Genomic DNA, 12,196 nt, shown 5'->3' with positions numbered 1-12,196 from the left:
TCATTATGTATTCAGAGCTACCTTGATTTGGAAACTGCTAGTTTTAAGGCTACTGTAGAACTAAGGGGAGTTGGACAGTAATAGGCAGTTAAAATGCCACAAAGCTAGCTGTTCTTATTGAAAATCAGCATTTTTTCTTGAATAAATTCTCCTTGGATTTGTGCAAGTCTGTGGTTAATTTGCAGAGCTCTTAAAAAGTCAGTTAATTTTGTCAATTCTTGCCAGTTTTTTTATTGCTTTTATGAAGAACAGATTTTTGGAGTTCTTTGCTTCATCATTTCAGAAGTCCTGCCTATGACTTATTATGTATTTTTCTTTTTCTCTTTTTTTTTTTTTAACTTTTATAGTTTGGAAGTAATAGACACTTTTGGTTAATATTGCTGTGCAACAAATTATGCTGAAACTTGATGGTTTAAAATAAAATCTATTTTACTATGCTCATTAATTCTGTGGGTCAAAAATTAACACAAAGCAGAGTGGGAATGGATTACCTCTTTTCTTTCATGTTTGGGACCTCATTGGCTACCTGCTTCTTCTTATTCTCTTTTGTAGAATCTAATTTTTCTTGACATAGTTTAAATGTTATTCCTTGAGATTTTAGACTTGTTTCTTTCTTCCCAATCTGTATCCTTTCTTTGGGTGATTTTATCTCATTGCTTCAGTCAATGGCTCCTTAAATCTATATTTATAGCACATTTTCCATTTCTGAACTTTACTCATATAGATAGCAGAGAAGTTTAAACTCAACATGTCCTAAATGTTCTTTTCAAATCTACACTTCTTACTATACTCTCTAATGAATGATTGTTTTGTTCAGCAACTTTTTTTTTCAAATAAGACAATTAAATTGGAAATTATCCTTCCCTCTTATGCTCCCAATTCACTGAACATCTTTTATTTCCTGTAATCAGAATGCTGATCTAAGTTTTTATATTGTTCAAATCTGTAGTTATACATAGAAAAAAAATTCATTCAATGGAGACTTTAAATTCTGAATGTCGAACATTTACTAATGGAAAGCTTTATAATTCATAAGAAAGTTTATATTAACATTAATTCAATATTATGATAGAATTAGTGTGGACTGTGGAAAAATGAAAACACAATGAGTTCATTGGAAACAGGAACAAGGATGGAAGCATTAAATATTTAATTATAAGACGAAGGAGTTAAATGAAATGCTTAAGGACCAGGAGAGAAGACTCTTGGATTGGCTGCCTATGTTCAGAATTATGGTAGGTAGTTCTAGGTGGTAAAATTCAAAACAATTTTTCTTTTTCTTTTTTGACATTTCCAAATTTTCTTGTTATTTTATCAGAAAAATACCTTTAAAACATTTTTAACTTGCTTTTATCCTCATCACATATTGCTCACTGTTAAGCTTTGATTGCTTTTTCTCACATGATTGATACTGACTTATTATGTGATTAAGATGTATATAACTTTGTGTCCAAGACCCACGTACATTTTTACTGAAACAGGGAAAGGTAGCATAAACTGTGATTGATGATTGATACCTAAAAGATCATATGAAAATAATTCGGCTATTGCATAGGGCAGATAAATAGGCCAGAAGTAAAGAGAAGTATTAAGGATGGAGGATGTTTGTAACATGAGTGGAAGATAACTTCTGCCAATTTAATGAAGAGGCTATTTATTTCTCTTCTTTATTTCTCTTGTGCTATCCCAACATTGAACTCATTAGCCATCATGATATAGTTATGAAATCCAGAAGGCCAGAGGAGGCGCCCGTTAAAATAAATTTATAGAAAGTTTGTTTTTATTAAGAGTATTGTTACAGTGTAGTGTTGTATGGTGTAGTATAATTATAATTTACATCTGTATAAGCTGTAGCAGTATCGTATTTAGCGTCTGGCTTTCTGTATTCCCGTATAACACAGCAAGGCTTAATATCGCAGTGATTATATACGTATTCCCAGGTGTTGCATGAAGTCTTGCAAACACCACGAACAAGGTAACATTCTGTTTTTCTCTGTGTAATTTCTCTTGTTTTTTCTCTTGTTCTCCTCTGTAAAACTAGGAAAAAGTAGCTCTGATCATAAATCCAGATTTAATCCCCTTGTGCAAATAAACAAATAGACAGTTAGATAGATAGATGAGTAAATAAAGTTATTTAAAATATAGAAATAAACTATTTTGTTTTTCAAATCATACCCAGGCAACTGTATTAAAAAGTTGAGGTTCAATCCCCTAAAAACTGGTGTAACTACTTATTTATCCAACAATATTTTCTTTGACACTGGCGTTGTTTTTGCTAAATAGAATATCCTTAAATGTCTAATCTGTGCATGCTTCCTCAAGTGTCAAAGAAAAAGATATGAAAAAAATAGTCTATGTGATCTGTGTTCTAAATGGACATCCACCTCCAACATCCCTCCCCCACACCACAAATTACTCTGCTAGTTATAAAAAGCTTAATTTTGACAACAGCTACAATATTAGTTCATTATATTACATTTAAAAAGAGAAAGCAGTAAGAATCACCTAAGTAGTCATAGTCTTATCGAACAAAACAACAAATAGGTTTAATTCTACATCTTGGTAATTACCTCTGCCCCCTTTATCTTCTCAAGTATCAGTTTCACTCATTTCTTCTTCTATGCAAAATAGAGTGAATTGTTCATATGGAGTCTCCTAACAATAATTGATTTGTTTTTCCAGAGGAAAGCATTTATTAAAAAAACATTTTGTCCTTCCCTCCTTTCCCTATTAACAAGCATTACCTGATGGACCACAAGACACAGTGAAGAAAAAGGTCAGGAAAATACAAAGTATCTTCATTGCTGACATAGTTACTTGAATGAAGTTGAGGCACAGCTCAAAATATCTGAGAGTTGTGCTATTCTTTGACAAAAGAGAGGTGACCTCTTATTTTTATAGCCTTCTCAGAGTTATTACTATTCTGATTAATGCCGCCTTTCAAGATTGAGACAATATTCCTGTTAAGTATTTTGAAATAGTAACAAGCAGATTAGAGGATTTAGTTGTTATGACCTCAGTGATCCAAATGTGAACTCATTTGCAGATATACAAGCAAATAATAAGGTTAAAGTCTTATTTAATTCTTTAACTAAAAGCACATAATCAGCATCCTCACCATGTTAAGCCACGTGCTTTTTCAAGCATTTATTATATGCTAGACAATGTTCTAAGCACTTTATGTAGATTAACTAGTTTAATCCTCATGACAATTTCTATGACACAGGAACTTCTTATTTTCCATCTGAGGAAACTGTGGCACAGAAGGACTATATATTTGCCTTAGATCATACATGTAGTGATTAGTAGAGCTGACATGGACTCTAAGGTAATGTGATGCCAGAGTCCATCTTCTTAATCTCAACCTTCTTCACTCTCTTAAATGAGTATTGGTTGTTCAACATGTGAAGTTATTCTCTGTACACATGGCCTGAACCAGACACTGTTTCTGGAACTCAATTTTTCCACAAACAGAAAGTATTTCTAGAACATAGTTCTGGTACTGTCATATTGAAATTTTTTATAGTTATTCTGTAAGAATAATCAGTATAATTCTTTATATACCATGTAATAACTCAGTCATAGGGTTATCTCATTCATAGGGGAAAGCAGTGTATTAAAAGTTGAAAGAGCCCTGGATTTAGATACAGAAAACTAATCTTGAGATCTGGCTCCTCTGTTTATTAGCTGTTTATTTGGGATTAATATTCATTAATGAGAGCCTCAAGATTCTCTCCTTAAAGACTGGATGGGTAGGTCCAGCCATACTTAGAGCTTTATGGTAACAATTGAATAGATGGTATATATGAAAAGTAAGTGATAAGTAATTAACACATAAACACAAACAATTTGGACTGATATGAAAGCCCAAAAAGATGTATCCTTACAACTTAATGATCTGTGTTCTAACTCCGTCACTGAGGAAAAACAAATTATAAAGGTATTCTATAATTTTAGTTTTAAAAGCAGTAATCTGGACTTCCTATTACTTCTCTGCTTTATTTCCTATCCAAAGGTGCCTGTATATTCTTAACCAAACAATGGAAAATCTATTTTCTCAATATCTTCTTTCTAAAAACACCAAAAGAAACTTTTAAACTGCTGGAGATTTAATAAGACCTCTTATATATAAGCAGAGAAAAATAGCATTTTATGTAGATTAACTAGTTTAATTTTTTAGAAAATTAAAAGGCTGGGCATTAACATAGTGATGATATAGATAAGAAGATGACGTAGAACAAAATGACCCATTTTTGCTTTACTGTAGCTGTGTTCGTGTCATCTAAAATAAGCTATTTCCATCAGCTAAAGATTTATAAAATGCATTATCTTTTCCTTTTTTGCTTAAATGTGAGGTTGAAACTAGTGACACCTGAATCACACAGTACAAAGATAGGTGATTATCATCTCAAATCTCCCAAGGAAGCAACACAAGTAGAACCAAACTAGATCTATAGAAGAGAAGTTAATATATTGATTTATTGCTTAAAATTGATATCTTTGAGCTTAATTTCAGAGATCCAGATTCTAGATTTCTATTAATAAAAACTTTTTTTTTCCCAGAGGAAAAAGTCCATTGTCAGAGCCCACATTCTTAATGATTATTATTACTACATACCCAAGTCACCTGAAATGATTGTCTTACAGTTCCAAAGGAATGTATAATAATGAAAGCATGTGGTTTCTAAGGTAAAAGAAATGTTATAATTCATTTGTTCTTACACTTTACCTTTATATTTACAGGTGAGGGATGCTTCTTAAGTAGACTTAGAAGAGAAATCACTTCTGAGAGATTCTGCTTTTAGGAGAATCTAGAGAAATCTGGGAGAATAGTGGAAAGTAATCTTTCTTTTTATCCCAATAAATATTTTTTTTCTAATATAGCCAGAATCTTCCTTGACATTCTAAAGAATAGATGAAACTATTGCATATTGTATATTTTCAATGAGAGTAAATAAAAAACAATTTCTCTGTGAAATTCTAGAGAGACTAGTTGCTCTTATTCTGTATTAAGCCATAAATGGGTGTTAAAAACAATGATATAAACCTTGAATTTTAAACCATCCTTAGATAACTATTAAAATGTATGATCTGGTGGAAAATGTTGTTCAACATCTGTTGGCTTATGTGTTTTGTCTTGATTTTGGTGACAAATTTTATAGTTTATGAAATGTGTTTTTCTATGATCCTATTACTTGTGAAAAACTTACACATAAAAGAATTGATCCTGAGCAATTTGCTGACATTTATACCACACCACATTGCAGTGTGAAACTTACCTGACTAATCAATACTACTACTAGTTTTATAATCATAGTAATTTAAAATAACAATCGATATGTTTATTTAACTATTTCTGTTTCAATAATTACCTGGTCCAGTATGTGAGAAGATGTCTACCTCCTGCATTTTCAAGTCTCCTTGAGCTCTGGGCTATAGATTTTGGTTGCAAGTGAAGGATAGGTAGTAGGAAAGAGGAAGCGAGGATAAAGGGAGAGACAATGAAGTGTACACATTAATAAATGGTGAGAGAGAATGTAAGAGAAAGCCATAGCAAAGTAGGCAGGGCCCATTAGAGTTTTACCTTTTTATACAACGTCTTAGAAATATTAATCTTAAAATATCTCCATTAACCATTGCTTAATAGATGTTTAAGCAACATCTATTTAATAATATATATTCTTATTGTTACTGAGTCATCTCCTAATATGTTTGTTTGTTAAACCATCACTTAAGTTGGTGGTTTGCGGAAAAATGGAATTATGTAACTATCAAAATACATTTATTACCTTTTGGTATTACATATCAGTGAGCCATCTCAATCTAAGGAAATTAATGGGGTGATCAAAGTATTGTTTTAATTTTGAAAATAATGTTGCTTATCTTTTGTGATACATGTTATTATTTGCCTCCTCTTAAGTCTGACTGAATTTTAATTTATGAATTATTAATTCAATAGTTATTAAACATTTATTTCACATCTTTTGCATGTGAAACTTTACGCAAATGAAGACTCATGTTCTCACTCAATACAAGTTACTTTAACATTGTCCAACTTTAATCTTCCCTTTTCTTCAACACATTTTGGCTGTGTGTGTGTGTGTGTGTGCGTGTGTTTGTGTGTGTGTGTGAGAGAGAGAGAGGTGATATTTAGGCACCTTATTAAGCATTTCAATTACATTACTTCTTTCAAGTTGTGATCCTTCACTGTTTACCCAGAATCACAGTTGATTTTGTAGTTGTTGTTGTTGTAATTCTGGTCTCTTCCACTCTGTGTCATCAGAGAATATTTCGAAGGGATTTTTTGTGTGTGTGATTATTCTAATAACAGTAATCCTTGCTTCATTAATTAATTAATTAATTAATTTTTTTGGTGTTTCACATTTGTCTTTATTTGAAATAAGCTTCGTTCATTATTGGCTTTTTATTATTTCTTCAAATAGTTTGATATTATTATTATTGCTACTATTATTATTAATTGCCTCATCTCATTAGATGTGCAAACTCCATGAAGGCAAGAGTTTTGACAATTTTACATCAGAGCCTCAGAAATAAGTATTTAATACCTACTTACCGAATGCAGGTTGATATAAAGTTATAATAGCAATCGTAGTACCCATCATTTACCTACAAAAATTGAGAAAATGACACTTCTGAGAAAGTGGATATCAAAATACACAATTTAGTTTTTAATTCTAAGGGATAAGAGATCAATTCATAAAAAGTTGTTATCTCATTAAGCATAATACCCTCTAAGTTTATCCACATTGTAGAAAATTATAAGATTTTATTTTATTTTTTTTATGGCTGAGTAATATTTCATGAGGGTATTATGTTAAGCAAAATTAGTCAAACAGAGAAATACACATACCATATGATTTTGCTTATATGTAGAATCTAAAAAATAAAATAAACAAGCAAAAATGAACTCAGATACAGAAAACAAGCTGATGGTTGCCAGATGGGATAGAGGAAGGGAGGGATGCGTGAAAGGGGGAAGAGATTGAGAAGTATGAATTGGCAGTTACAAAACAGTCACTCATATTGTAATTACTATGTATGGAGTAAGGTGGCTAGACTTATCAGAGGATCATTTCATAAGTTATATAAGTGTCTAACCACTCTGCTGTATGCCTGAAACTAATACAAAATTGAATATCAAATATAACTGAAAAAAATTTTTTTAACTGCCAAAAAGAAAAGAGTTGTTATCCATTATTTGCGTATGAATTATGATGAGGAAGAATAATCTTCTGTCTTCCTAAAAAGTAATTTAAAAAGTAATTATGATTTTCCACTCTAAATACGGCTTGCGTAGAGGATAGTGATGAGAGAACTGTCCTGACAGGGTGTATAGACTGTATACCACGCGTATTCTTCATGATTCCATTTTCTATTTTTATTTTTTATATTTACTAAAAGCTTGGTTCTGCCTAGATGTTCAATAAGTAATAGCAAGTGTTTATTGAACATTTACTACATATCGGTTATTACCTGAACACTTTATACTAATTATTGCAATTAAACATAACAATAACTTATGAAGTATATATAAGTTTTATTGTCATCATTGCACAATGAGGTAAACGAGGCTTAGAAGTATTCAGTTAATAACATGTTCGAAGTCACTGTATACTGGTAATTATTTTTGCTGACATTAGACCTCAAAGCAGCCTGATGCTTGAACCCATGTTCTTATCCACTACACCAGAATCAATGAATTTATGAATGGACTAATTTCTGAAAGACAATAATGAGTTTTTCTAATTTCTTTGTCTTTTTTTAATAGCACAGCACAAAAGCTATATACGTTTTAGTAAGTGGTAGGTGATTGACAGACCCTAAAAATAAAAGGCAAATTCATGCCCAGAAATAGCAGATTTACCTGAATCAATGTTTCTCTGAAATTCACAATTTTTAGAATCAACCAGGATAATTAAAAAAACACACTCCTAGTCACCGCCCATAAATAATTTGATTCTGTTATTCAGTGGTGTGGTTCAGAAAATCACTTTTAAGTAAATATCCCCAAATCTTTCTGATGCTTATGCAGCTCTGGTACCAAAGATTTAGTAACACCCTCTGCTCTTGCCAGGCTTATCTATGTCATTTCTTCCATTTGTATTATCATTTGCATCACTTCCTTTGCTCTGATTAACTGATGATTTGAATGCAGAATGAACCATATTTTTCTCCCCAGCAAGCCCAGGAGAACATGAATACTCCAGAATGGGTAGATCTAAGTGCCCTTTAAAGGCATTGTAATAGTGTGGATGGACTAAACTGAGTGTGAATACCACTTTTTGGCCATGTGCTTGGGCAAAATGGGTTTCCATTCTGAATCTCAGATCGCTTAGTGGTATTGGGAATAAAATTAGTTATCTTACATAGATGATGCATAAATTAAAAAATATAAGATTAGTGCTTAATCTAATCTAAATTACTGCTTCTTCTCTTCAGTTTCTTACCCTCTACATTTTACTGTGCTCCAAGTTTCATGAGCCACTTTTCCACCAGAAAATTTTAACCTTTGATATTTTACATGTTTCATAAGTCAGGAGACTACCTATGGAGGAAGAAATATAATATAATAAACATAATATAATATGATACAATATGATATGATATGAAATGTATGTGTGTATATATATGTATATTTGTGTGTGTGAATATATATGTATATATGTTGACACAAATATATTTGGAGATGGAAAGAAAAAAATCAAAAAAATAAAGTAAGAATAAGACAATTGAAAAAATTAAATCATAAAATCTGAGAATATTCATCTATATTTTTCATAGTCCTTATAGAAATATGTTCCTTGATAATGTCACAGGTAAAGCCCAACATTTCTTTACTTCTCTACCATGCAAAGGCCCTACTACAAAGTCCCTATGTTGTTAAAATTAGCACAATCCATAGTACATGTGAGAAAATAGTTTCTAACATAAGGTCACACAGGTAAGAATTTATTTTAGGACCTAAAATAAAGCTAAAGAATATAGAGAGCTCTCAAATGCCTGCTCACATCCGTTTGAAATTTGTACATAGACTCTCAAAATAAAAAATAAATAAATGAGACTTATAAAGTATTTTCAAAATTCATTTAACATAGTTCCTTACTTCTCAGCATCCATACCCTTGACAAAATCAATCTGATACCCCTTGACTAGACTGACTGAAATCAGGATATATAATGAGCCTATTTTTTTTGACAGAAAAACTTAGAGTTGAACCTTAAGCATGCTTTTACTAAGAGATCTTTTTGAGATCCAATTTCTTTACCTGTAAAATAGTGATTCTAATATCAAACTTGTTGAGCTATACTGCATATTAAATGAGATAATGCATGAACTTGACAAAGAAGGTACTTAATAATACTTTAAAAATTATTGAGTTCTTACTATATATTGGCACAATTCAAGATTCTGGGATAAAGCAGTAGGCAAGATAACATAATCACAGCCAGGCTTGGAACTTAATTTTCATATATGAATCAACATAGGCATTGTACTAAGTGAACAAGGATGAATTCTGCCATCCTGAAAAGAGGGTGACCAACAAAGGGTGTCTCACGTAGAGAGACATAGTTGAATATTCCTGAGACAACAATGTGTGTAAGAGACATAAAGCAGACCAGTGAGCTGAATTTAGTGGTAGCGGGAAGGTCAGGGTGTGGCACAGGTTTCATTTCATTGGGCTTTTTAAACCATGGTGAAGTGGTGGATTTTATTACTTATTTAATAAAAGCTCTTTAAGAATTTGTGAATTCACTCTTGCTCCTAGTAGAGATCAATCTGGAAGGAAGTAGGAACAGAGTCAGGAAGGGACTTTTCAGAAACTACTATACTGGTCTATGGGGAAAGAGATGGTGGCTTAGATAAGACATCTCTCTGAGCTCCTAATACATTGTTTTCCTCACTTTTTACTCTCCCCATGGTTCTACTCAATCCTCTTCACTTTGAACCTACCTACACTTGTACCTCTCAGGTCTGACCGCGGATGAGGAGAGCCTGTCCCTGATGTTCTGACCCGTTGTCAGATCACTAATCATTGATATGTATCTGTCCCCTTCTCCTGGCTTCTGGTCAGCCTCGGGTTGGACTCTCTGTTCTTTCTTAAGGAACAATCTGATAACACGACATACTGAGCCATGTGGGAGTTTAAAGAAGAGGGTTTTTCTTTGATTTTATAATGTATGTACACTTTAGGGGGTCATTCATGTCCCCAGGTAATGTTGCTATCTAATGCACAGGGAAAAAAAAAAAAAACGTAACTCAACAGGGGGAATTTCAAGTTAGTTGAGGATAAATGCTTGAGAGAGAAAAGGGAGAGAGGGAGGGAAGACACAGATCGATTAGTAGAAAGATGCAGCTCCGAAGTGTTGCGAGAACGGTGTTTCTTGAACTCTGTTGTGCATGTGACTCACCTGTGTTCTTGTTAAAATGCAGATTCTAGTTTATTAGGTAAGGGACAAGGCGGAAAAGCTACATGTCTTGTAAGCTCTCTAGCAGTATAAATGCTCTTTGTGGAGCACACTGTGAGTATCGGGGCCCTCGAGAACATTACCTAAGCCATCAGAGCTGTTCTACTGGCCCTGTCATCATAGGAAAAGGAGATCTTCTTGCCCAAGAGTGTGGCGATAACAATAGATTTCAGGTGCATTGTTGCTGTGATGATTATTCTTTGACCCATCATCAATGTATGTTTTGCTGTGGTGGAAGTTGGTATAGGGGACTGGAATATAAACATGAGTTTTGGTTACATGGTTTTCAGGAAAATTAAATTCTCTAGTTAATCTCTTTTCTAGGCAGTGAGATGAGTAGCAGTTGAGGGAAAAAAATTAGTTAAGGAAAGATACAGATCTCTTCAGCATTTTTTCCCTATAAGATGCAAAGGAAAGAACTTAAAAAGAATGTGTATTAAGGAAGAGATATTACCAGTAAAAATAAAGTAGTGAGGTAAATTTAAGTTTTATATTTTAGGTTAGAGTTAAAAATATAAAGAGATAAAGGATTACTGTTCTGCCTGTAATCTCAGGACTAGCAGTTATGCCTTCCAAAGTCCTTCAATCAATGTTCTTCGTCACAGGTTTAGCCATGTCTTGGTGAATTAATCCTGGATTCTTCATCTATCCTACTTTACTAGCTCTATATTTACTTAGATTATACATAGTAATCTGGACAGAACTTCAAAAATGCACTTCCATAGCTTTCAAGGAAAAATTCCAATAAATACGTTTTTTTGTAGAAATGTGTGTCAAAAAGAAGAAAAACATTAAAAATAACAATTCTCACTGCTGGTAAACTTCTTTTTTAAAGTAAGAACAATGAGATTATATATGAAACTCTCTAGACTTTGGGATAAAGGCATATCCATATTTTCAGTTCACTGCATGGCTCATAGTTTAGTTTACTGAAGTTAGAAGATCACTGAATCTATGGCTGATGGAGTTGGACTATAGCTGAAATGTTTCACCAACACACCTCAGAAAAATGAAAGAGAACATTCATGCTGTCATTCAAGGCTTAGTAGTTTTCAGTGATGTTGTTTGTTAATGATTCCCTTGGAGTCTTTTGGGTAGTGACCTCAAATTTTTGATCTCTGAACCTCCAGTTTTTATTTATAAAACTTTATTGCCCTTGTTTTTAAACTACTGTGCTAGCTTCCACAGTTATCCATGGAAATGCAATAAAATTATGTGGGTGGGAGTTATTAAACAATTTGTCTCTGAGCCACAGACAGTCTACTTTCAACCTTGCAGCCCACAAGTCTCTCCTGTCTCCTACAGGGTCCTGCAGTGCCTTCTGTGTTCTGCTTGATGGCCAATATGCTCTTTTGAAGTGGCCAGTCAGTCCTCACCACCTGTGAGTTTGCTTACAATTCTGCTGTTTGTTTATGGCTTTGCTTTCCATTACTATTTTAGCTCCTGGCAGAGCTCACTTCTCTCCCATATTTCTATTGCTATCATGCTGCTCCAACTGAAGTCTGGGCTCTTTTTTCCTGAACCAAATCATTACTCATTTTTCAAGGTTCTCAAATGGGATATCCATGCAATCTTAATTTCCTACACCTCCCTAGTGTGACACTATAATGTTTCATGTCACTATCATAAACAGTTTTTTCCCCCAATTCTCTGCCTTGCATAGAGCTATGACTATGTTTCTCACAGCTAGGTATAAAACCTCAAGACTT

The 12,196-nt window shown here is 33.1% G+C and overlaps 1 protein-coding gene across 1 annotated transcript; it reads right to left on the bottom strand.

Annotated features, from left to right (window-relative positions):
- Positions 1-1,795: 1,795 nt before the first annotated feature.
- On the bottom strand, positions 1,796-2,802 carry DEFB113 (defensin beta 113). Its single transcript, XM_025042841.1, has 2 exons — positions 2,745-2,802; positions 1,796-2,037 (listed from the first exon to the last, which is right to left on the bottom strand). The coding sequence occupies exons 1-2, from the start codon at positions 2,800-2,802 to the stop codon at positions 1,796-1,798; spliced, it is 300 nt and encodes a 99-aa protein (XP_024898609.1).
- Positions 2,803-12,196: the final 9,394 nt, after the last annotated feature.

This window comes from Pteropus alecto, unplaced genomic scaffold, assembly GCF_000325575.1.
Source record: "Pteropus alecto unplaced genomic scaffold, ASM32557v1 scaffold7, whole genome shotgun sequence".
NCBI classification, from domain to species: domain Eukaryota; kingdom Metazoa; phylum Chordata; class Mammalia; order Chiroptera; family Pteropodidae; genus Pteropus; species Pteropus alecto.
The sequence above is the reverse complement of the archived record's forward strand: the minus strand, read 5'-3'. Positions and strand labels throughout refer to the sequence as shown.

Excerpts from the sequence above, each read along its gene's own strand:
- DEFB113 (XM_025042841.1), bottom strand. The coding sequence starts at position 2,802 with ATGAAGATACTTTGTATTTTCCTGACCTTTTTCTTCACTGTGTCTTGT. Across the intron at positions 2,038-2,744 it reads TGTGTCTTGTGGTCCATCAG|TTTTACAGAGGAGAACAAGA; the intron begins GTAATGCTTGTT and ends ACTTTTTCCTAG.